At 37.2% G+C, this 27503-nt stretch overlaps 1 protein-coding gene across 3 annotated transcripts in view; it reads left to right on the top strand.

The window, feature by feature from the left end:
• LOC124776354 (mucin-5AC) overlaps positions 1–27503 on the top strand; it is a 98079-nt gene that overhangs the window by 24072 nt on the left and 46504 nt on the right. For all 3 annotated transcript variants that reach the window (XM_047251305.1, XM_047251303.1, XM_047251304.1), the window contains 3 exons: positions 1544–2482; positions 10318–10465; positions 12229–12510. In XM_047251305.1, coding sequence (XP_047107261.1) covers positions 1544–2482; positions 10318–10465; positions 12229–12510 — 1369 coding nt within the window. The remainder of the gene's footprint in view (positions 1–1543; positions 2483–10317; positions 10466–12228; positions 12511–27503) is intronic.

Here is a 27503-nt window from a genome sequence, read left to right as displayed (position 1 = left end):
TGTCACTTTCCATGTTTCACATCCGTATAGAAGCACAGATTTTACATTACTTTCAAATATCTGCAGTTTGGTACTCAGTGTTATTTCCTTCAATCTCCAGATAGAACTGAGAGCTGTAAAAGTGGCTTTGGGATTGTTGGTGCAGCTGTTAATGTCCTCTGTTGCACCACCATGCGGTGTAATTATGCTGCCAAGGTAGAAAAACTTATCCGCACTTACTATTACCTGGCTCCCAAGCTTAAGCTCTGCTGTGTTGTTGTCATTTGCCTGCATGTCTTTAGTTTTTTGGGTATCAGTTTAAAGGTCATGTGCAGAGTCTAGGTCTTCTAGATGTGTTCCATTGATCTTTTTTATTCCTGACACTTTATCCATTGCTTGTGTCATTACAAGATTCTGTACTATGTTAAATACTATCGGTGAGAGCATGCAGCCTGCTTATCTCCTGTTTTCACTGATATTGGATCTGAAATCAGACATTGATGTTGAACATAGCATGTATAGTTCTCATACATTTCCTTGACAAGCAATTATTTTCTTTGGAATTCCAAAAGTTTGCAGTGAGCTCCGTATTTTATACTGTCAAAGGACTTTTCAGTCCACAAACAGCGTATAAACCAGTGACTGGTATTCATATGAACGTTCAGCTATTATTCTCGAGGTGTTTTTCTGGTCAACACAAGAGCGACCTCCGCTGAATCTCACTTGTTCTCTTCTTATTTTCTTGTCTACATATGCTTTTATCCTGTTTAGGATTATTTGTGAGAGAATTTTGCTTGGGATTGACAGGAGGGTGATTTCTCTCGAATTATCACAAACTGATAGGTTCCTTTCTTGAGCTTGACGAGCAAACATTTGTTCTAATCATTCAGTACTTTTGCATTCAGCCATATGGCTGACAGGAATGTATGTAAAATTTCTGCTGTTACAGAGCAATCTACTTTAAGTTAGTATGGACCGATGTTGTCAAGGCACGGAGCTTTTCCATTTTTTATTTATTGGACTGCTCTAGCGATTTATTCTTTCGATGGCGGTTCTACCTTAATTGGCATATCTTGCGGGAATCCCTCCCCGCCCACATTCAGTTGATTTAGTGTCATCTGTAACGTCGCAGTTCTGCACTTCGTCTTCTCGATTTGTGATCCTTACTTGTTATTGATTGGCACATCACTCCCAAATTTCTTATTAGACAGTTTCCTTGTGATGTTATATAGTATCTTGTTATCGCCTCTGTTAGCCGCTGCTTCCACATTAGCTGCAAGATTATTGATGAAGGTTCTTGTATCTTTTCTGAAACTCCTCTTTACCATTCATTCTATTTAATATGCAGAGATCCTGTTGGATTTCTTCTTTTACTTCCTTTGTCTGTGCACAATGTAGTTTAGAGTTTTGGCTTCCACCTCTGCTGTATTGCATATTAACTAGCTTTAGTTTATTTCAGAAGATATTAAAAATTATTGAAACTGTAATGCTTAAATATAACACAAGAGTCTCAAGTGCAGGATAAATTTGTTCTGATTTTTCATTAATTTGTTTCAATTCACAGCTTCATATTGCTGATGGGAGCTATTTCAAGGCTGCTGCTGTCACAGTTCCATCTTCTGTACCATCTTCAGTGCCAGGAACAACAAGTACAACACAAGTGCTAACTACACGGACACAAACACAGGCTGCTTATAGCAATAGTACTGTCGTGGCATCTGCAGTGCAGTTTTCCACATCTGCAGCTTCTCACGGAACAACAGTGTGTGGAACAACTGTTAGGGTACCAAATCAGGTTCCACATTCCTCACAGAGGGTAACATCCACTGTGCTTTCTCCTCCTTCACAGAGGACAAGTGGCCCTGTGACACCCAGTCAGGTTTCCAGTGGACAGCAGGCAACTTCACGTGTAAATAGTGTTGCAACACGACCGGTAACTCTACCACAACAAACTGTTTCACAGCCTGTGGTTGCCTCGACGCACTCCGGTACTGTAGGTAGTCGATCGTCAGCAGGAGTAGGTGTTACCAGTCAGCAAATCGTCAGCACTCAGATCCAGCCACAGCAACAGTCGCAACAGTCATCACAACAGCTGCAGTCTCAGCACTCGCAGCTGCAGCAGCCGCAGCAGACACAACAATCACAGCAGCAGGCCTCGCAACAGCAACAGTCACAACAGGTGGGACGTACATCAGTAGCATCAGGCTCTGTCGGCACCCACACGAGACTTGCGGTTGCTCCGGCTCCATCGCCATCACGCACAGTAACTGCCCAGCCTTCACAGAGCAGGGCTGTAGCACCAGCTGCTGCAGTCATAGCAGCGTCTAGTGTGGCACGACTTGGGCAGGCAGTTGCACCATCTAGTGTGGTTTCGCTACATCCGGTGGTTGTCTCCGGTACAACGGGTGCTACAGGAACAGTACCACTAAAACCTGTTACACATGCACAGATCGCTGCAACAACGGGAAGAACGGGGACACCACATCAGAATGTCAGTCATAAGGTAAGCTCTGATTGTATGACAGTTATTGTGTGCACATTTCTTACGTGTATGACAAGGAGACTTATGGACCTGGACGCACTGATTTTCTTCACACTTATAAGATTTGATGGTGTGTACCCGGACACCAGGTTTCTAAAGCAATATGATGTAATAAAAAAAAAAAATTCTCAAAGAGCTGCCTTGGAAGAACAGATTTCAGAGCACTGTGAAGTACAGAACATTATGTCCTTCAATGAGTTTGTTGGTAGCTCAGCACATAGAATAATTTGATTGTAATCATATAGTTGCCAGCCCAGATTTTGGTAGTAGCTGTATTAATTATCAAATTGAAATGTTAATTAAGAAATATGGAATCATAATTTTTGAATAAAAATCTTTCTATATTTAATTACTTATTGCATGGATTAATTACAATTTGATGCAGACATGCAAAATGCTTTTGAAGTCCAGCAACTTGAAAAAGAAGAGTGCTGAGAAAACCAGGCATTTATACTGTTGTCTTACCGGCACGTGTGTGTGTGTGTGTGTGTGTGTGTGTGTGTGTGTGTGTGTGTGTGTGTGTGTGTGTGTGCACGTATATACGTACACCACACACTAAAGAAGAATAAGCTTCAAGGTTTATTTTTTATTTTAGTTCCTTGTTAGATTAGAAATTTTACAATGATGGTGAAGGAAAGTATAAGTATCCTAAAATAGTGAGAGAGGGGTTCGTGAGCAATTTTACTCACAATTGGGTTGCATATAGAAAAAAAATCTAAAGTATTCTGGCGTGCAGAGTGGTATGCTGCAAGCAGGAAAGTACCAATTTTTCTTTCACACCTGATTTTTCAGTAAATTGTCTTGTTTTCTCCAAAGAAATCGAAACTTGGGTTGGATGCTGCTTTTTCATGAGATTCATCTGTGAAAAAGATGAGATAAAGAGATATAAATCAGAACTAAATTGTTAATACAGAAAGAGTATTTGTAGCAACAATATTAATGACAAAAAATTGTAGTAGACTGCAGCTTACCTGAATATGAATAATCTTCAGTGTGTTCCCACTCAGATACTTTCTTTCTGATCCAGACTCATTGAATTCTTTCTCTTAGATTCCAAAATTTCATGCTCATTCAATGTACATGACATATTTGTACCAGAATTAGAGCAAACTGCAAAACGTAATGAAAGCACACATGAAACTTAAGACAACTCAAGCATAAAACGGCTTAGTCAGCTGAGGCAGCAACTATTACATTCGCTACAGTTTTTTTCCAAACTATTTCTAGAAATTGACAAAAGAACACAGCACCTGTCAGGGGACAGATAGCGAGACATTCGTACATTGTTCTCGTACTAAATAAGTACAGTTTTTGAGCATAAGCTGGCTTATACATTGAGAAAATCATGGCCTGATATAAACACGGGCATGATCTTTTGAACACTGTGTTATGGTGAGAGGTTTGCTAGGGCCAGTCAATGAACAAAAATTGTATACATCGACACTGTCCAGTCTCCAGAAATAAAAAAAGTATTTGATTTTGTGTTTGATATTTTGCATTTCTGTACTTTGCTTTATTGCTTTTTAATGCGAGTAGTGATTATAAATAAAGACATTATTTCTATAAAAATTTCAATATTGTATTTGTTAATTAAAATTCCAGTTTATTAATAAACATGGAATTAAAAAAGTATAAAAAGAAGTATGCTACTTGTGAGATTCAAAGCAGGAATACAATCACATTGTGCTATGCACCGAGCTACTATCAAACTTGTTGCAGGTCATAATGTTCTGTGTTTAATAGCACTCAGAAATCTTGGGTCTTCAAAAGCTATTTTTTCAATTTGTTTTCAGAATTGTACCATACTGCTTCAGAAAATTGATGTCGGGATACTGCGCCTCAAGTCCTGTATGTGTGTGGGGAGAGCCACTCTCTAATATCCAGTTATAAGTAAAGACTGCTTACTGAAGGTGTTAATGCAGATTTATCATTGCATCTTGAAGTGATTTGCTGCAGAACTTTATCCAAATTTAGAGTTTTAACATAGCATATAGCATGTAGAAAGTGTGACCACTAGTTTGTTGTATCCCTTTTGCACTTAAAAACTACTCTCCCATGTAGTTGAATTATGCTTTCACATTCATACCTCTATTTTACATGTTATAAAGTCATGATTCTCATATATGCTGTGGGAACATACTTCAACTAGATTATTTAAGCCCAAACTCAATACTGATAACTGATTTTTGAATTGTTTGGGCATGGAAACAGAAGAACAAGGCAGTGCATAACATGCACTACTTTCTGGATTGTCAATGATTAAAGTTGCAAGAAAAGGAAATAAAAGGAATCGTTGAATGATTGTTACTCGGCAACACCAATATTTATTCTTATCATTTCACTTCGTATTTCTGTAACTGACCAACTACAAAATATAACACATTAAAACTACTTTTAGTAATGCTGTGAATAAACTAGAGTTATAATAAGATGTAATTTGTTGTGAAAAGTTTTCAGTTCTGTAATATGTATTGCAGAACATTATTGATCTTTAATCCTCTCCTAATGTTGTGTTTTTGACTATTACTTTCCTGCCTTTCAGTCAGGATTTAGATTTTCTTGGCCAGTAGTTAACCAAATAATGCATCAGCACCTATATTTCACAAGACACAACTGCTGTAATCTTCAAATAAATGCTGCTTGCCCAAAAGTGACTGTAATGGAGTGTGTCTACAGCTGAAAAGAAGAAAATTCTCATAGGTCTAAAAGTCTATAGAGCAAAACTAGACCATGAGTAAAAATTACTGCACACTAAAATAAAAAAATAGAAACATTTTCTATGTATTTTCTCACCTTTTAACTGCTGGACACTGTGGAAAGTTTCCTCATTGATTTACTCATTTTTACTGACTTAAGTTCCTTCTCAGGTTCTTCATTTTGAAGTAGAATTGACATTTCATGTAGTAAAGTATTATTTTGGGTGAAGTCTCCATGGCATGTCCTGCACTAAAAGCTAAACCTGAAGTGTTTTTTTTTTTTTTTTTTTTTTTTTTTCTCCAGTCATAGAGCAAGTCATGCCAGAAAGCAGATGAACAACAATTAGTACTTAAGATTTCTTTTGCCTATAGTAAGAGATTTCACATTGCTTCTGAAGGGTAACATAAATAACTTTGTCCTTGATGAGAACATAATCTTTCAAGTTAGTGAAAAGTCAAAAAGGACAGTTTTCTACTGACGAATTCCTTAGTGAGTCTAAAGAGTCAAAACATTTAGTAATTTTTGAGGCCTAGTGTACAATATGAGCTACTATGTTGTGTACAATACTTTTTTTTTTGCAGTATCAAGCACTCTGTTGTTAGGCTCATTGGCTTTCCACTCAGGATGATTTTCACTGCCATTTGTGGCAATCAGTTTTTCTTCTATATTCTCTAGTTCAGATTTTTTGCCAAGATTCCTATCTGATTGACATAGGATATAAGAGTGGGTTCCATCCCTGATTCAAAATTCCCTCCCTTTGATAAACCATTCTTGACAGGCACATTTATTGACTGAAGCTTATGTAAATGTAGAAAGTCTACTGATGAAGGGTAGTCATCACAGGTCATTGATCTAACAATACCAAAATGTAGCTCCTGTGGATCCTGATAGAACTTGGAAGTCAGTACATATTTGAACCCTTTATTCCACAAGTGTTCAGCTATTTCTGATGTGCTGTGTACTGTTACTCTGAGTGATTCCAATGTTCTGTTTGGAGCAAAGTACTGTCTGAAGTGGTCAGACTATGAGAAATATGCTGCAGAATTTTCTGGTGATCTGAATCCTTTCTCATACCACACAATGGTGTTTTTTAATGCAGAGCATCAGAAACATCATTTATATACTGAGTAAATTTTTCAGTTGGCTCACTATCTTGAAATCCCACGATGCTACTTTCTCTAAAACAATGTATAGCTTTTGCCATGCTATTACTAAAGAACTGGAAAGCAAGGCGACCATTCATTCGCTGAAGGGAGGTGGGATGTATGAGTGCATATGTCAACTTACTACGTGCCTTTACTCAAGCAAACCCTAGTAAATTACCAACTTCATAAACACATTCATAAAGTCCTTAGCTCATGATATCAATACCAAACAGCGAAATACATGTATCATGAAAATGGTTACTTATGCATTTCAATATACGTACTGCAACTGAAAAACCCCAAACTTTTCTGTTCTCATTAACAGGATTTTGAAAATAGCATTTGGTATTTCGCTTCTTTCCTGATATTTGCAAAAGTTTCCAGGCTAATTTGTTAAATTGGCTGTTACCACATGTAAACTCTACAATTTACAATCTGTCTGCTCCAGTTGTGTTATAGTCTGAATTAAAATTTTTGCAAACAGTTCTCCAGAAGTTGCATTTTTACTGGCATAAACTGCAAGTAGTTGTACTCAACTGTATAGCAGAGGTATGAACATGGAAACGAGAACATGATCAGCAGAGACTTTATTTTGGTCTGAAGGTGTCATACTGCCGAAGTCTACAGATCCATCTATAAATAGGATCCATTGAACTGAATATTGTCTCAATTTAACCTCATCAAACATAATTACCCCAGTCTTTCTGTTTTCATCAGTCACTTCTCTAAAATTCTCTTTAATAGCATCTATGGCGACCTTGTTAATACCATATGTGCAATTAAAATCTTTTAAGAGCCACCTCAAATGCATATCTGAAGGAGTAGGTAACAGATTGTTTCAAGCACCATCTATAACTCTTAGGAGATTTAATATGCAATAAAATAATAGAAGCAGCTCACTATTGTATCTCATTCCTTTTTGGATCCTTTTTATGGCACTCGTGTAACACAGTATCTGCAATTACTTTTTGCTTACTGGATGAACTTCATTGCATTTACAAGTGAGTTTCTTTAGTCTACCTACTCCTGCCAGCAGCACAATTACTCTAGCCTTCTGACTTGAGTTTATTGCTTGTCCTAGCCAAGCTACTTCTTGACTTTTTTATTTGTAGTTTAAATACAGTAACTTCATCAAGTGTCCATAAACTATTGTAGACCTATCAAACAACTTGAGTTCTGCTTAAATCAGAAGTCCTAAATATTTGGTGGGTACTTTATTCACAATTTTGCAAGCATGTTTCCTTTTTGTGGGAGGTTTTCTTTTCTTTAATGGGATAGACAAATACTTCGGCAAATTCAGGGAAATTGTGAGGATCTGAATTTGGTTTAAAGTGCCAATTTATTCTGGGCAATTCAACTTCCTTTCCATCAATAATGAATTTGTCTGTTTTTAATAGTAAATTTTCAGCAAAGTGAGCATCACAGATGTACGTGTTTGTTAGCTCCTTGTGTTCTCTGGGGATAACTTTGTTCAGTTTGTTAAAATTTCCTGTTTCATTTGGGGGCTTGAAAATGCATCTTAACTCTTTGCAACTTCTATAACCTGACTTGTAACCAGGCAGAAAACAGAAAGACATTGTCATTTGAGTTTAGGAGACTGCAGAGTCAACTCTTATTTTGAATCGAAATGTTTGCTTGGCAACCACATATTTCGGTTTAATTTATAGTCAAGCATCACTAATAATCCGTACTGCTGCAGAATCGCAATATATAACTCAAAATATCAGCAAATGTTGCACGTGATAAAGAGTTCATAAACATGGACAACACAGCCCGCAAAATGATGGCAGTGCCACACAGTGCGAGATTACCACACTAACCCTATTGAGCCCATGTTATTGGAGACAAAGAGATCACACTTTCTACATCTGTATAACATGGCTTTAATTGAAGCCCTAGGTGGGAATAGCTGTGAAGATAATTTGTGGTGAAAAAAAGAGGAGAAGAATAATTGCAGTATGTATCTGAACTTGTAGGATATAAGGAGAGACTGGTGAAGTGGAAATGGTTGAGAAAAAGAGCAGAAATGACTTGCATATTAGAGATTTTATTATAGCAAATGTTGGAAGTTCAGGTTGGAATAACAATTATTTGAAAAGGATGGAATGCTACTCACCACCTAAAGGTGGTGTTGAATTACCACACACACACACACACACACACACACACACACACACACGCATCTCTTGACTGTTGGCTCTGGCCACTGGGGCCTGACTGCAGACTGCGCCTGTGTCTGACGTGCTACAACCTGGGGTGACCACCCACCCGAGACTGCTGCGTATGTCAGGTGCAGGCACAGTCTGCAGTTGGGCCTCAGGCCCTGCAGGCTGTGCGTGCGTGTGTTTATTTTGGAAGGAGGACCTTGTCTATGTGAGTAACAATCTATCCGTTTCAGATTTTAAGTTGTTTATAACTCCTTCGTCTGTTATGAAGCATAACTAGGGATGCTGTATGGGCCTAGCATTTAACCCACTTTACAGCTTCTCTACTGCTCTTGACTCCTGCAATCTTTTTCCATTACAGGTGGTACAAACTAAGTGGGATAAGTATTGTGTTCATCCAAAATATCATACTACATGGTGTATTTACTCATACACCCCATGTGAGGATAAATATTTCTGTAATTCAACTAATATTTGTTTGTTGTAAATCTGATATTTCCATTTGTCTGTCTTTTATCTGCTCCTTTGTATTGAGTATTGTTCATAATTCAGTTGTTTTTTTTTTACATAAATTTGCAGACATTAAACTGTTACCACAAAATACGACCACCATAATTTTTTTTTTTTTTTTGCAGAAGTCAGGGTTTTGAATTTTTTTTATTATGGATGACAGCATCAATTTCATTACTGGAGAGCAGTTAACTTTAATGACTGAGCATGATAAATTGTAGTTGTCCCAATAATCTCAAACAGAGATTGTGCAAGGCATAGCTAATGTAGATGTCTAATTTAGAAACATTGTGGTGTATTTTGTTCAACCCATATGTGTCCATATGAATACATATATATTGCAAATTTACTACTAATGAATATAATTCTGAGGTGATGTGACCTGTCAGTAGATGTTCATCTTTGTTTCCAGATACCATTCTATTGCTTTACAAATCTCTCATTCATTGATATGTCTACTTAGAGTACAAAATTGCTTATGAAAAACACAATGCTTGGAACAACTACAGAGAACCTTTTAAAATTGATTCCTTCTTTTTCTGAAGTGGAAAGAGTGATAAGGCTTTTTTTTATATACATCTACTTCTTAATTTATTTTGAAAGGTTTTGTTTAGTGTCTGAGATTTCATGTTTGTGTTGTATGTATTCTTCCAAACATCTGATATTAAATTGATACCATATGTAAAAAAAGTGGCATTTCTTGGCATGTCTGCCACTATGAGCCTTTGCTCTAACTTTATGACGTAAGTGGGACTTTTGTTCTGAGGTAATGTTGATGGTGGAAAATTTTGAGGACTAAAGAATGTGAACAGATATTGTCAGTTTGGATGTACGAAGTAGCAGACGACATGCCAAGGCAAGCAGTAATGGATGGCCTGTTACTGGAATAGTTGAATTCAATACTAATTGTGCTAATTGTTTTGTATGCTTGTAGTGTGTGTAATGTTTTTAGATCATGTGACAAACTGCCTTTCATGATCTGGGCTTCATGGTAGATTCCTCAGTTATTCTGGAAATGAAAATGAGATGTGTCTGGAAGTGCACATGTGGTAGTTTCCTAAACACATCATTAGCCAGTGGGATACTGAGGATTGGCAAATACTTCTGCATACAACAGACTTTGGTGTATGTGGTTGTATAGCTGTCATAATTGTTATTCTAATTTTGTTTGATAATACAATTTGTCATTTTAATTGTTGTAGTTAAAGAATAATCTGTATCCTAAATAATCCTTTAGTATTTATGTGCAGATTTTTTGAAGGCCACAATTTGTTTCTAGGTCATCACACAGCCAGTTCATGGACAGTCAATTCAGATAACGCAGGTGCCTGTCAGTTCTGTTTCCGGGAAACTCCCTCAGACCCTGCACACTGTTACACCATTACAACAGGCAGCTTTGACCATTACAACAGGAACACCAAGAACAGGTTCATATTCTTTTGTGTGTTTAGACCATTTTATCTGTGTAGAACGTTGTAACTCTTTTTGTCTGATCATTGTTGCAAATATAATGACCGTTGTTGATGTTAGATTGGTTTTCAAATTTTGATGATAGAAGTGAACTATGCGACTGCATTTTCTGGAATTTTGCAGCAGCTCATTTGCAGAGACCATCTCATTTGTCATCAAATAAAAAATTAAAAGAAAACTACATTTGATAGTGGGGTGTATGTACTGAAACTTATAAAAATGAGTCCAAAGTGTTACTTTAGTTTGTCATTTTGTATCGTATTCTTTTCCGATGGATGTATTGTTCTGGTCAGTTACTGAAGTTGTAAATATTTTTGAAAGTATTGTGTAAACATCATTTACGTCTGTGTGGGTCATATCTATCTAGCATACTTTACCTTTTGTGCAGTATTGGAGTGATAGATTTTAATTTTGTGCAAAATAATTTTTCAGTTGAAAGTGTGCCTGTTTTTGTAGTTATCATGTAGGGTTTCTCAAAGATTGCTTAAGTTCGCAAGTTTTTAAGTTCTTTGAACACGCTATTCCTCTGTATTCCTTCTGATACTAAAATGGAGGCAGTCAGAGCTAAAGGCATTGGTAAATAAAAGTAGTAAGAATTTAGTGCTAATCGACATGGACAACAATGTGAAATGCAAAGCTAACTTTTTAAACATGGGAAGTGAAAAATTTGACTCTGTAGGAGTGGACTGTGAGGTACTAGAATTTACGAACACTAGATAAACTGTAAGTGTTCATACACGTTGTTATGACTTTGATTTTTATGGTTCTGTGTGTCAGTTGATAAAAATGGAATGCTTATTGGATTATTTTGTTGTCTGTCTGCCCCATTGTTAATAGCCTTTTTCTGAGGAATGGGTAGACATATCCAGCTGAAATTTTCACCACATACTAAAGCATACATTCCCTTTGAGGTGTAAAAAATCCAAGCTTCAAAATCAACACAGTCAAGATATGGCCATTTGTCACATATTCTGATGCTTGCAAACTCTCATCAAAATTCATACAGTACTTCCCTTTGACCTAGAACAATGAAATTTGGCAAAAAGCAAGGACTCGCAGTACAACCAAAGGATAAAAAAACCATTAGAAAACTATAAATTTGTAATTATATCACATGAAAAAATATTTCTTTTGTCATTTGCCATCCAATGTCAAACTTGAAAATAACTGTCCATAGTTCTGTGTTTGAGTTGACTGGGTCGCAATGGTAAAAGTTAAGTCTGCAAATATTTGTTTCGAACATATCTTGAAATGCCATATCTAAATGCAGCAATTGCTCCTGGATATCTGCTGATGGATAAATTCTGAAATGAAATGCATCGGATGAGCAATAAAGTCGTTCCTTGTGTGTTTGACTTCTACCACTGCAGTCCAGCCTGAATGCAGAACTACTTATTATGATGATAATGCTTGCCTGCCTTTTTCTCATTTATATTACTGAAGTTAAAACAGTCTCAAAAATTTTGGAATCTCTGAAACTGATATTTTGCTAGTGTATATGTCAATAACAGGCAAAAATTGTAGAGATTCTTGATTCCTGGATTGAATGAACTGTCCATATAAATAAAGAACTTTATATAGAACCCTCAGTGCGTCCTCCACACACGTGGCCAATTTTATATTGTTACACTCAGCTGTGCAATTTTCAGTTTCGTGAAATTTTAGACACAGTTTTGTGACCATGTCCTCTGACTTTTATCTACTAAGAATTTTTTTTCAGTTACATATGCAACAACAACAACACTGGCTGGAAGTGCTGTATCAACTCTGCGGCCTGTTACGGTTTCGACAACCCCTGCAATACCTGTGGCGAAGGTCCTGCCACAGGCTGTTAGTGTTGGCCGTGCAGCAAATATTGAACTGGCTTCTACGCCTGTATCAGAAGTTGCTCTTCATCCAATGCCAGCACCAACAGCTCAACAACCAACTGTTGTGGCTGCACAGCAAACTATATCACAGGCAACCAGTGTCTATATTCAGACATCTCACAGAGCTTCTCCAGGTAAGTAAATTTGTAGTGTATTTTTTTTTATTTTTGAAGGAGGGGGGGGGGGGGGGGGGGTTGGAGTGATCTCTCTTCTTTGTGATGAAGATTATATACCCTATTTCTTCCTTTCACCTGCAGACGCAAGTTATTGCATATTTGTAGAGGAATATAGTTGTGCATGCAAGTCTTTTTTTATTAAGACAATTCTTTACTTCTTTCATTAAATTTATCAACTGTTGTCAGATTTTCTTATTAACTTAGTGAACTGAGGCAATTACACAACTAAAGGGAACACAGCTTCTAGTGTTTATCTCTACTACTGATCAAGGCGGCTCAGTGGTAAGGCTCAGTTTATTTTCAGGTTAATTCTCCTGTCCAGCCCTCCAGATCAAGGTTTCCTATGGTTTCTTTAACTCACTCCAACTGTTGGGCAGTTCTTGAGAAAAGAAAATGGTTGTCTTCTTTCTTATACTTCCCAGTATGAACTTGTGAACAGTCTGTAACAACCCTGTCATTAAAAGGACACCAAACCCCAATCGCTCTTTATTGCCTCAACTGTCACCATTGTGGGAATGTCACATCGCTGCTGTACCAGGGTGTACATGCCACAGGACAACCAGCAAAAATGTTGGAATTTTTTCTTCCGGGAAGAACACAGGAATTTGTTAGAATTTTGGGAATTTTTCATTGTTCTAGTTTTTAGTTACATTTTCATAATTTGATGGGTAAGAACTGATACTCTGTCAAAGAATTTTACTTTAGCCCATTACTGCAGAATATACTGCAACCATAAAACATAAACAATAGAATATCAACTTTAGTCATAAAGAAAATGTGCCATTTACAGTGTCAAAACACTGTGCACACACAATTGTCCACCAACAGCAAAATGTGCCAAAGTCAAGACTAAACAGTACAGTAGAGCCCTGGTAATTCGAGGCCTGGTAGTTAGTTTCCATGTAATTCTAGGTGGTCCTAAGAAAATTAAAATTTTATGTAAAACTAGAGTAAAGACCTGTTTTCATACATTACCTGCACATATGTTTTACACATTTTCAGATGTTTTACATTTTGAACTTTCTTTCAGTTTTCCATGTACAATACAGGCAAAACTGTTCCACTTAGAATTTTTGTTCATAATGCACAAAATAACCTTGGCCTCAGACTGCAAATGCATTTCTGTTATAGATGGACAGGTAACATTACGTTTTGAGCAGGAAACCTGCTCTTCCTGTGTCAACTGTTCATTAATTGGGATGGCCTAACAGTCAGTTGTAGACTGTGTACCATCCGTGCGGTTATCCTGATATTGTGCCTACTTAGCATCAGTGGTCATTAAAATACAGTACACATTTTACAAAATTGGCTGACCATTGTTGTATGTAATGGAGTTGGTTGTGTAGTAACATCAGTACTGTATGTCATGTCAATTTTAAACTGTAGTATGTATGTACAGTGTACTGTACACATGTAACAATGTTTCTTAATGTTGTAATAAACACATTACACATTACAATGAGTGGTAGGAGTGATAGAAAATGTGTGCCATTGAATGTGATACAGGAGGCTTTGAAAAGACTAGACAAAGGAGAAACATAAAAAATTTGCTGCAGAGTACGGGATCGCTGAAGTGACGGTTCGAGATTGGCGTAGAAACAGAGGCAAAATAGAGAAATTTACTTCAAACAAGTGTTTTATTTCGTCATTTGAATGTAAGTCTGTGAAGAAATCCGAGTATGAAAAAATGAGTAAAGCTATGTTTGTTTGACTTACTCAACAAAGACAAGAAGGTAATCCAATTTCAGGGCCTGTACTGCCAGTAAAAGCTGTGTTTTCTGGAAACGAGTTAAAGCAATGTGTGGATGATTTTACTGGAAGCTCAGGGTGGTTGGATAGGTGGAAGAAGCGATATGGTGTAAGAGAGCTTTAAATTTGAGGTGGATTTTCAGATTGTTTAACAGTTCTGTGAGAAATCGAGAAAAATTATACAAGAAGAAAGTCTTACTCCTGATCGACTGTGTAACTGTTTTGAAATGTGGCTAAATTATAAAATGCTTCCATCCAAAACTCTAGCCTTAAAAGAAGAAAAGGCTGCACTGGCTATGGAAAACGTAAAGAGGAGTTAACAGTTGTTGCTGCAGCCAGTGGAAGTGGAGATCATATACTGAAGATACTGGTATTAAGAAAGCATGCTAATCCAGAGTTTTGAAAATATTACTGCTTCTGCACTGCAGGTTACATATGTCAACCGAAAATCCGCATGGATGGACAGAAATCATTTTAAGAAGTGTTTTTCAAAGATTATGTTCCAGAGATTAAAAGATATCTAAAGAAAAAGTGCTCGTCTTCTAAAGCAGTCCTAATGCGTGGCAATGCTGGTTCATGCTCTGTTCAGGAAGAATATTACTGTATTTGCACGTTGCTCTTACCCTCTAACATGACGAGTTTAATGCAGCCTGTGGACCAAGGAGTTTTACAATGCTTGAAAAATGGTGCTGTCGTTGTTTGCTTCAAAGACTACAATAAAAAACATAGTTTACTGGATAGCTAAGTCATGGACAGACGAAGATGCCAGACTGTGAAGATGATCTACCATTGGCAGAACTGATGAAAAAGCTTGCTGGATGTGAAAATGTGAATTCAAATGATGTTTCAGAATGGGTGAAAAGTGATGAACAGTTTGAAGTGACCAATCTTGCAGTTGTTGAAATGTTTGGTGAACCCACTGAAGACAGTGATGATGAGGAATTACCTGAAGAAATTGTGCTAGTGATCACTCTCACCTAGCTGTGGCAGTGCTACATGTGGCATTGCTTTATATTGAGCAGCAAGCGAAAGCTACTCCAACTGACATCATGCTTCTGAGATGATGGCGGGACATTGCTGCTAAAAAATGAAGCTTTATTTTATTTTTCCAGCTTGGAACTGTGTGTCCATATATGTACATATAGCACAGGTATTACTATATTGTTTTTTATTTATTTTGAATCGTTATTGTACTCGTCAAACATTAGTCATGATTTACTCGTTGATTTAGTGATATTTCCATATAAAGAGTTTTCTGTAATTCAGGGTAGTCTTGGCCCCAGTTAGCTCAAGTTACCTGGGCTGTAGTGTACTTTGTGACAAAAAACTGCTTTCAATGAGTGTAATGTCACAGCTGTTTACATTTCTAACAGGTCATGGGGAAAATATTGCAAATGGTGATTTGAGAACCATTACTTTCAAAGTAAAGTTAGGTTATGTATGAGAATACGTGATGGATTTCTCAAATTAAGGAGTGTTAGACTCTTGTTCAAAACTTATCACTTTGAGAACCAGCCATGTAAAGAAATTTCAGGCCCAGAAGACCAGCCATTTATGCCATTGTTTAAACTTATGCTGCCACATTTGTATTGGATATATCTTTAAGGGGAAAAAAACAAGCTTCAAGGCTAGTTTTTCATATTTATTTTAGGTGTTTCATAGGTTGAAAATTATGCAGTGATGATGACAAAAGTGTAATTATCCTTCAAGAAAAAGTGTGCGGTAAGTCCTTGAGCAATTTCTCATGTCATTGGTTTTTCTATGGAAAAGTCAAAGTGCTAGATGGAACTTGGATCAGCCAGGTAACCCATGAAAAGTCCAGTGCACAGCAGTGAAATTTATAATCAAGCTTCTCAGAAATATGCAGCTGCAGTTTAAGCTGTGCCCTTAGCATCGTGTCTAACCAACACTTGGAAAAAACAGCAAAAATTATTTTGCGACCAGTATTATATGTGAAAGCTTAGCTTTTCTCGTAGCTTTACTGTGTGTAACTTAAACCATTAATTTCTCCTGTTTGTGTGTTCATGCAACTTAAGTGGTGATGTTGCTGGCTGATGACTACATTAGGTGTCCATTGCTGTGAATATCTGCTGTCATTGAGTGGTGAGATGATGTGACATGAACTATGATCGGCTGACAAAAATGCAGCATGCAGCGCAATCTTGATTTCAGAAACAACCATGTTGTATTTGGTGAAATTCGTATTTATACTTTTGTAATACCAAACATGCAGCATACATGTTGCCGCGCATTAAAAGTCTTTCAAAAATGAGGTGGTGCTCTTTTTTTTTCTCCGTTTCATTTCCGAAAGTGCTGGGAAGCTCTACGCCATTGTATAAAACCTTTACCGGTCAAAGGTTTTACAGTTGTAAGGGAAAGTATATTGTCACTGAATGTGGAAAAAGTACTTTTACCTGGTAAAGTATTTTAGCTGGGAAATCTGATATGTATTTATTTATTTTTCTTGCATATACTTTCTGTGTACATATAATTCTGCCAGTAGAAGGCTGAAGAGAAAGCTGCTACTATTACCATCCTCTTCGATATTCATGTGCAGATTTAGTCTTTAGTATTTGTAACAAAGCTCCACTTAATAACTGCTGGGTAAAATTTCATTTTTAATTAATGTTGTGGGAGACTGCATTGGCATTGCTGTGATTTTTTCCTGTTATCAGTTTGTTAGTGAGAAATGCCACTTACTTGTTGTAACAGGAAAAAGACTTAATTTGTGCAAAATGTTCACACAAAAGTGCAGTACACATTGGCAGAACTGTCATCATTCTGCAAATTGTTGTCCAGCCTTCTATTGTAAAAGTCATATGTTGCTTTGTCATCCACTGGTACAGTGTCTTTCAGTAACTTCTCATTCTGAAAAATCTGAAGACATCCCTTTAGCAATCTGAATAGGTAAAATCTCTGAGTCTGGACTTCTGGTGTGTATTTTAAAACCAGCTGACACAGTTTACTGTGTCATGTCACAGGGAAACTATATCCAATTTCATAATTACATTAATGAGATTAATGAAGGTCATCTTAAAATCTCTTAAAAATTGAAAATTTTTTCTCTGTTTATTTTGTTATGCAGAACTATCTGTCCAAGTACAGAAGAAAAGTGCTAAGATATTCCTCATAGTGACTTGTTTTTCGGCTTATGTTCTTTGTGGATTGGTCTGACTGGCAGCACTTCTACAGGTAGTCTGAAATTAAAAAGTTAAACGACTCCAGGTCTCATCATCTGTAAAACTTCTCCATCATGTAATTGTCACATCAGTTGCTGTTGTTCTGTGCCAAATTTTTGTAGAATTATGTTATTTTTCCAGATGAAAATTTGATATCTTTGATAAGTGTCTGCCAATAAAAGGTGTTTGGAAATAAGTTATAAGCTATCAACCTGATTTTTTTTTCTCTTTGTCACTCATTGGTTACTTAACCATTTCTTTGCATCCAACATAAACAGCTTCAAACATTGTATATTAATAAGAACACACAAATCTCTTGAGGAAAATACTTAGGGTATGCAGAAATGGCCAACATTTTCTAACTGAAAACAGTGCATATAAACTTTCAGGTGAAAACTGTGATATTCATTTGTGTTACTTTCAAGGTATTGTTAGTCATTGCTTGGCACATATATGAAGTCATTAAGTTTGACATAGACTGTCAAATTTACTGTAATGCATCATCCGGTCTTACAAAGAATTAAAATTCAGCCAGCCTTATTGCCCGACAAAGAAATTGCTTGCAATGAAACTTAAAATTTCTGATACAATTTTGACATATTTTCAAATAGGTGTTTGCTTAAAAAATATAACAAATGACTTTCATGCCTCTTGGAAATAACTGAGAATCCTTAATTGTATTACAGTAAAGTTCAATCTTTGTACTAGATTCCAGTGTTCCTGAATGACTGAAGTAGAACAGAAGGCTGAAATTTTTAATAATAGTGTTTGTGCATGCACTTTATTTCTTTGACAATGTTTTTCTTTATTTTTGTTGTATTAGTTTTTCCATGGTTGTGGAAGACCTCGATAAAAGGAAAAATGCAGGCCAAATGAGTAGTTAGTGTTTTGGGTGAATTTTATTGTATGCCTGTTATTGTTTTGTGGATAAATGTTACCAGTGAACCTGTGGATTATAATTATGCTTTTGGTGAAGGGGAAAAAAAATGGTGCTAAGCTTAAAAATTATTCTTTTTATTAGCATGTAAAGTATCTTATACTGCTGAAGTCTCTTTTGTGTGTCTGTGTATCTGCTTGCCCACAACTTGTGTAAGACCGTGATGTTATTCCTTGTCCTCCTGGTGTTAAGTTTTAGCTATTAAAGTGAAAGTATATGTTTGCCATCGATTGAGGAGACACTAGGTTAAGAGGCATACAGATTATTCACATAATTATCTGTCTCTGATAGGATATGTAAAGTATGAAAGTATATTAATCACTTTCTTACCATAGCTGTTATTCTTGAAAGTTCAGTTGGACAATTTAGGTGACTTTAGCAACAAAACTAAATAAGATAATCAAGAAGTGTTCAGGACTTAAATAGAATTTGGTAAACTTAATCGCCACAATGTAATATTGTAGCTCCACATTGAATGAATAATTGTTTCTATAAGCAATGCTGAATAGCATCAGTACGCATTGAGATACTGTAAAACTTTCTGTTAAGGGAAAAAAGAAAACTCTAAGTTTCTGATTGTAATATTTTTACAAATTGGTCATCAGGGTTGGAATTCAAAATAGTCTTCTGTTTAAGACCAAGTGCTGTATGTATAGGTCACATACAGAAAACCTACCTCTCAAACTCATTCACTAAAAATTTGGCAGCTAGTGTTGGAGCTAGCATGTGATGTCTGATGTATTGAGTGTTACCCATTAGCAGTTTTAATACTTTTTAAAATTCTATATTTGAGTGTGACAATGATTAAATAATGCTAGGCTTACTGTACATCTGGGATTAACCCGGACAGCCTTGTTTTTTTAGTGCTGTCTAGAGCAGTGTTGGGGGCCTGAGAATTTTATGACTGGGGAGATTTTTAAAATTTTAGACATATATGTTTAACGTTTCTTTAAACATTATCTTAAGGCTGTGCCTCTCTATCGGCCTTGGAAGATGTGCTGACATTGATGTGGAAGTGTGGCTAATGGTTTCACAGCAACTTTACACTGTAATTTTGTTTTCAACTATTTTAGTCACTTGGTGACACAACAAGTGTGTTGTTTGTTTTAGTGTGTGAAGTAAATCATGTACATATTTTTGACCATTTTATCTCTGTTCATTTTTTGTCTGAACCTTAACGAATTGAAAAAGTGTGTATTTACTGTTAACCAGCAACAGAAATACAAACTTTTGAAATGGTTTAATAATAGTAACAATGAACATGTATATTGCACACTAAGTACAAGTGAATTCTTTATTGCACACAAAGGAAAGGGTGATATTAAAGACCATGCTTCATCAAACATAGGAGGCTTTTTCAGAGTGAAAGATGGCTATAACAGTGATCTGCAGTTTGCTGGAGAAGAGGCTATGTGTTGATATCACACTGCTAAACACCATCTCAGTTTCAGAACATCAGAGTACACATCTGAACTTGTTAAAAAGGTATATTCTACAAAGTTTTCTTCTGCTACAACCTAACCTGAGGCAAATCATCATCATCATCATCGTCGTCTTCGTGTCGTATATCCAACATCTGGTTGGGTTGGGGAATCAATTGTACTTTGCCACTTTACTGTCTTTCCACCATTCTTCTTTCACTTGCCCTGTAGCCCACAATCTTGAACTCCATCATTCTTCTTGGTATTCCCCCCTCTCCCATCCACTTCACATGCTCAAACCATTTTAATTAATTCTTTTCAATTTTCTCTGTCAACTACTCCACTCCAATGTCCTTCCTAACATCTTCATTTTTCACTCCTGCCTCTCCTCATCTTCCCTAGCATACTTCTCAGAAACTTCATTTTACTGGATTGTATCCTACTCTCCTCTCTTCTAGTCATAGTCCAAGTCTCTGAGCCGTTGTCACATATTTTCCTGTCACCTTTCTTGAGAACTAGGATTATTATTCCCTTTCCCCATTTTTCAAGTACACATTTTTGGGTCCAAATGCATCGTATTAGTCTATATACCCACTGTAGTCCAACTGGTCCAGCAGTCTTTATCATTTCCACAGTAATTTCATCTACCCCAGGTGCCTTTCCTGGTATCATTTTTCTCAGAGCTAGTTCCACTTCTAACATCATTATATCCTCCTCCTCCTACTCTTCCAGACCTGTCCCCCTGTCATACTTCTATTCCCTCTCCATTGCCCTTCTTCTCATTTAGTAATTTATCAAAGTACTCTTTCCATCTTTTCCTTATCTCCACTGGTTGCATTAATAGCTCTCCGCTTTCGCGTTTTATTGGCTTTGTGTATGTTTTTTCTTTCCTCGTACTCTTTGTAATTCCATATATCATCCACTTACCACTAGTAACATCTTTACCCAATTCTTGGGTGAATTTTTCCCAGCTTTTCCTCTTTTCTTTTGCTACCATTTTCTTACACTTATTTTTAATATCCTGGTATTTCCTTTTACTTTCAGCTGTTCGGTCTCTGTTCCATTCATGCCAGGCTTTCTTCTTTTCTTTTACTGCCTCCTTCACCCTCTCATTCCACCATGGTGTCTGCTTTTCCTTTACCCTTCCGGACACTCTGCCACAGGTCTTCTTAGCAGAGCTAACAGACGCTTCTTTGAACTTACCCCATTCCTCTTCCACATTGCCATACTTGGTGTTAGGGATTCTATGCTTAAGTAACTCCTTAAACTTTTCTTGTACCATGCCATCCTTAGTTTCCGCACTTTTATTTTCCTTTCCCTTTCTTCCTTTATGTCTTTCAATTCATCAAATCTCATCTTTGCCACCATCGCTCGATGGTCTCCATCAAAAGCCTCTTGTAGGAGTGCAGTATCCGTCAATTGTCTCAGATTTTTCTTTTCCACCAGAAAGTAATCGATGACTGTCTTCATGCATCACCCCATTCACATCTCGTTATCTTTTGGCTATCCTTTTTAAGGAACCATGTGTTGCCCAGAATCAGCCCGCTTTCTTTTGCAGAAATCAACAAGTTTCTCTCCTTCCTCATTTTTCCTCCCATATCATATGTGCCAATTATCTCCTGCTTCCCTAGCCTTTCTTTGCCTACCTATGCATTTAGGTCACCTGTTACTATTGCTTCCACATCTGTAATTATACTCTCTGATACCTTTAGAGAATCCTCCCATGTTGTCTTCTTTATTTCCTGTTTGTGATGCATATACTTGGATGAGGTCCTTCACTACATTCCTTGTCCTCAGCCAAATCGTCATCACCCTATCACTTCTGTAGTCTACTGCTTCCACATATTCCTCTAGGTTTGGTTTTACTATGATACCTCATCCATTTTTGGCTTCTTATCCACCACTCCAGTAGAGTGTGTATCCTTTCCTCATTTTCCTCCTTCCTCTTCCCTTCCATCTAACTTCACTAAGTCCCATCAGTTTATGTTCTCCTTTTCCAAGAAGTCTATCAACTCTTCAGCCTTCCCAGTAAGTCATCACATTAATGATACCCACCTTCATTGTATTGGTGCCTAGTCACCCATTTCTCACAGTTCCCCCAGCACCCTAAGAAATGCGCGTCGCCTGCAGGGAAAGCCCTAACCTTTTCTGAGGCTGGTTTTGAATTACCATTTCATATATAGGCTATTATTATGATGGAGTCGCCACTCCCAAAGACATTTTAGAGCTTCTGCCAGCATATGTTTAGGCCATTCCTAACATGGAAAACAGCTGCCATTTGTAGCTGCCCCTCTGGAGTGCAGACACTACGGGAAGTAAGATACAAAGACAGTTCTTCTGCTTTTCCACTGTTGGGACTTGCAAAATCCTCATCCGGTTTCCAACCATTGTCTGTCTTCACTTGTTACCCTGGTAAGGGTCCCTTACAGGGTACTACCATCCAGAGCCATATGGACCCAGTTTTTTTTAACAAGGTTGTTACTCCTCTCCCCTCCTCCTTCCTCACCACTTGAAAGGTGAGGCCCTGGACTTGGGACCGGCACTGGCGGAGTTAAGAGGTAGTTCTTGTTAACATTATTTTGCCATTTATGTTGGTAATACATCTTGTTCTTTGGTAAACGCTAATAATGTAACAGTCGTGAAATAAAACTTTCTCACATTGTAGTAAAATATTTCAGTCTGAAGGAGGAAATTCAAGTTAAACTTTTAAATTTTGATGAAGTTTCAGATGAAACTGCTCATTATCTTGTGCTGTGTGTGAAACCATACAGAATATAAGAAAAGTTGGTAACACTAAAAGTAATTTTGGTGATGTGATGTGAAGAGAAAAGGAAAAGAAAAAAGGGCCAGGTGAAAAATATAACTGAATGAAGTAAATTTAATGTTTCAGTAAACTGTTGAAACTCAAGTAATTTCAAAAGTGTGTCCTGAGTTGGACACAAAGATATGGTAAGCCTACCTGCCGCCCTTCTTTAATTCGGCACATTTTGACTGTTGGTATGTAGACCTCTGTCTCGGGTATAATGATAGTTGTATGAGAATTGAATAACAGCTATATTGTAATGATTATCTGCTGCTCTAAGTTTAACATTTCAAATATTGGTGTAGGGTCTATTAATGTCTAATGTAAAGATTAGACAACTTCCCTAATGAAAAGAACATTATTTAGGTATAAAAGTTCACAGTTGATATAAACAGTGTAAGGAAAGGATAGATTGCTGCTTCCCGTAAATATCACACATCAAGTTGCAGACAGGTACAGTTAGAAGACACTTGCACATTAGCATTTGGCCGTGGTGTTCATAAAAAAGAAAAAAGAGATACACGTGGTGGTCATACAAAAAAAAAGAAAAAAAATAGATACACACACCATTCATTTGCGCAAGCAAGCACATGTCACACACATGGCAACCAATTCCAGCACCTCGGACCAGATTGCAACTCACAAGGGATGGAAGCAGTAGTCTGAAGGGGGTGGGAAAGGGGAAGGGATAATAGTGCATAGGTGGGAGGAGAGAGAAATGCTGACTGGCAGAGAGTGCAGAGAGTAAACTGCCAAGAGGCGCAGTGTCGGGAGGCTGTGGGGTGGGGAGATGGGAAAAATGGAGCAAAAAAGGAGCAGGGAAATACAGGCAAGTGTGTTGCAAAGGGAGGCACACAAAGAGGGTGGGATGTGGAATAGGGAGGAGGGGACAGGACAGAGGGGGTGGACACTGTTGGGTGGAGGGTGTGGGGACATAAGCTACTGTAGGTTGGGGCCCAGATAATTTCGGGAGTGGAGAGTGTGTTGTAAGGATAACTCCCATATGTACAGTTCAGAAAAGCTGGTGGTGAGGGGGAGGACCCAGATGGCTTGGGTAGAGAAGCAGCTGTTGAACTCAAGCATGTTGTGCCACAGGGTGATCTACTTTGCTCTTAGCCACATTTGGCAGTGGCCGTTCATCCTTTATCATCATGGTTGGTAATGGTTGGTAATCAGTGGAATGACTACCAACCAGCTGTCCACCAGAATGAACAGCCATCACCAGACTATGGCCAAGAGCAAACAAGATTACTCTGTGGCACAACATACAGCTGAAACATAACAATTTATTTCAATGGCTTCTTCACTACCTGAACCATCTGTATCCTTCCTTCCACTGCCAGCTATACTGCTAAGATGGGAGTTATTCTTACAAAACTTTCTGCACTCCTGCAATTATACTGGCCCCAACCTAAGGTAACATACTGTCCCCACACCCTCCAGCCAATAGTTCCCATCCCCTCTGTCCTGTCACCACCTCCCCGTTCTGCCTCCCAACCTCTTTGTGGTGTCCTCTGCCAGTGCACCCACAGATCTTTCCCCTCTCCTCTTCTTTTTCGCTCCATTTTTCCCCCACCTCTCTGTTCTATAGCCTCCCGATGCTGCTCCTGTTGGCAGCCTAGACTCTGCATACTCTGCCAGACAGTGCCCCCCCCCCCCCCCACTCCACCCTTACACTGCTGTTCCTTCCCCACCCTCTCGAGACTGCTGCTTCCATTCCATGTGTATTATGGTCCGAGCTGCTGGAGTTAGCTGTTGTGTGTGTGAGGTGTGCTTGCGTGTGTAAATGAACAGTATGTCTCTCTCTTTCTTGTTACAATGAAGGCTGTGTAAGTGTATTGTAATTGTGCCTGTCTGTAACTTGATGTGTTATCTTTAAGGTAAGTGGCAATTTATCCTTTCCTTACAATATTGGTGTACCAACCTGGAGTTTACAATAAATATAAAGATTTCTAAATTTTGATTCTGATTGAAAGAAAAAATATCATGACATTTTTGTCCCCTCCACCTTAGTATGCAGCATTTGCAATGACTCAGCCCAGGTTTTTTAAGCTGTACAGAGTACTGTGGAATTCTTTTGTTTTAGTGGTCTGAAATGCTCTCTCTTTTTTTGACTGAATTTATTAAATGGCTATTTGTGCATCTATATACATTAGATTTCATGTTAAGCATGAATTACTGAAACTATGATTGAGAAAGATACAAAGAAACCCCACCTTCTTGCTTTTTAATACTTCAGTTTGTCCCTAATAGGGTATTAGCTGTATCCATTTACTAATAAGTTCCACTCTGAAAAAGTGTTTTAACAGTTAGCAGTGTAAATGTTTCAACTCAGTTTTGTTGTTTCAGATAATGTGTGGAATAGGTGTGATCATTCTAATTTATTTAGGGTATCAGATGTTGACATTAAATTTGTCAATTTGTAATTACAGAGCAACTTCCAGCTTTTATCTTGGCTGCCGAGAGGAAATTGGTGAATCAGCAAATACTAGTTTTTGGAAATGTAACTGCAATTCATTACTTCCTATTGTAAGTGGCTGCAGTACCTTATTTTAAATGATGGGAGGAGTGCAGTCAGCATCCATGGAAGACATCAGGTTTTATCAGGTCTCAGTTTGCAGCAGGCAGAAAGCAGACATGTTGCTAGTCTATATAATTTTTGACGTAGTCTCAGTACAGTAATTTTATAAACACATTATTAGAGACATAGCTCTAAAATAGTCTCTATTTATGTAAAGTAAATTAGTGATCATCCAGCTGTTGTACAGTTTGCAGAGAAATAAGGTCGAGGTACAATGTTCTTCAGAACAGCGTCTGCTATTGTTGTTAATCAGTGTATGCAAGTTTTTCCTTTATTGTTCTTTGGTATCCCTGTCTGTGTACATTCTTGCAGTAAATGCAGAAAATACCCATCTTTATTTCTTTCTTTCAAATTCTGATGCTTGGAAAGGCCCTAATGAAACTTCTTTGCTTCTTGCCCAAAATTTGTTAGACTAATACTGCCATCTCTAATCACTTAATTACTGCAGCAGAATTTTTATCAGAACTCACTCAGTGCTGCTCTTAAAACTAGCTCATGTTGTATTTACATTTTTATGAGATGTAAATTCACTTTGATCGTATGCAGTGAAGTTATTCACAGCTGTTACTCATTTTATGACTTCCATTTCCTGACACAGTTAAAACTTTATCTTCTTTATTCTAGGGTTTGTAAACAGCATACGGTGCATTATGTGACCTTCAAGCTGTGCTACAGTTGGGTGATTACATTCTGAGGAATATGTACTGCTTTCTTCACGTTCTTCTGATATGTGCATAATTAATGCAATTGTAAATACTTTCAAGACTTAAGAGATACTTTAGCCACATTATGAAATGTAACATATTTGCAGGAATACCTGAGTACTTAGTTATTTCAAAATATCTTTGTATTGATGCTGCACAGTCGTAGTCCAGCCCACAACAATATATGGTATTGATAGTATATAAAAATATAAAACCATTTGTTTCTTTCCAAAATTCATTGGAACATATTGGTTTGAGTTGACCTGCCAGTTTACATTTCATTAATAAATATATGCAAAAAGCATATAACATTGACCTGCAGTGGCTTGTGTTTATGATCATGTGAATCTTATCACATTTTATTCGTTATTCCACACTTTGGTTACAAACAGTGTGTTATTTTAGTGCTGCGCTTCTTGACACTTTCAAAAATTGAATATGGACATAAGTGCAATAGCCTTATTACACATGCCAATATATAATGATGCTACAGGTTTAGTGCCCCTAGTTGTGCATAGCAAATGCTGCAAGCAAATAAAGATCGATGCCTTGCATGACACTGGCTTAGCCCAATAGGTTTTGGAAGGAAACAACTACTATTGATGAAGTTTGTTTGTTTGTTTGTAACAATAGGTGTCAAACATGACTGTCCTGTTATTAATTACAGTTGAAGCCAAATTTGATGCTTTGATCATAGTTCTATTTTTTACTGTTTGAAAATGAGTTCCACAGTTTATCTTAACTAAAATAGCCAGTCTCCCATGTGCTCACAGATATCACGTTTTTCTTGGAGTCTTTCACACTGCACATGCATTTTAAATTTTCAGGAAATAATTGTAACTCCTGGGGTGTTGTAGTGTATATGGTTAGTTCTGATGCAGCCTCTTTGAACCTGTACTTTCATATATTAAGCCATCAGCAAAGAGTAATAAATGGCAAGATATCTAAATTGGTAACGGGGGGAGGTAATAGGTGCTATTTTTTCTTTTCTTGCATCTGAATTTCTCTTTCAATATGTAGAGAATTATACCCGATTGTAAATAAGGGGATGTTACAGTAGTGTTTTAAAGCCTGAATTTATAAATAAACTTTCAAAATTTTATTATTAGCAGTTAATGCAATAGAGCACATCGCTTGGGTACAGCATTTCACTTGAGTTCCTATTATGAGCACATTGTCTTACACTCTTATAGTTACACAGTGACATGAATTTAGCATACTTTAATAGAACCATGTTGCTGACAGGCATGTCTTTTCTTTGTAGTTTCTGCCATCACTGATAAGAATATTTGTTTGCTGTTCAAAGTGCCACATACATTGACCATTTTCATTAGTTCCACATACTTTGTCCATATCATTTTTGATCTTCAGCTTACCAGGTTTTAGATAATTCTAGTTACATGATCTACCAACAGGTTTGCCTACGACTAGAAGAGAACATTTCCATTTTGGACATCAGTTATTTTTTAAATTTTTATGTTTATTCCAATTATTCTCAGTTATACAGGGCATTTAGGATATTTGAAATTGTAGAAGTTATCTTTTTTGAAAAATTATGTCAGTTCTTTTAGAAATTT

The sequence above is a fragment of the Schistocerca piceifrons genome, chromosome 2, assembly GCF_021461385.2.
Source record: "Schistocerca piceifrons isolate TAMUIC-IGC-003096 chromosome 2, iqSchPice1.1, whole genome shotgun sequence".
NCBI lineage: Eukaryota > Metazoa > Arthropoda > Insecta > Orthoptera > Acrididae > Schistocerca > Schistocerca piceifrons.
Note: the sequence above shows the minus strand (reverse complement) of the source record. Positions and strands in the feature narration are given on the sequence as shown.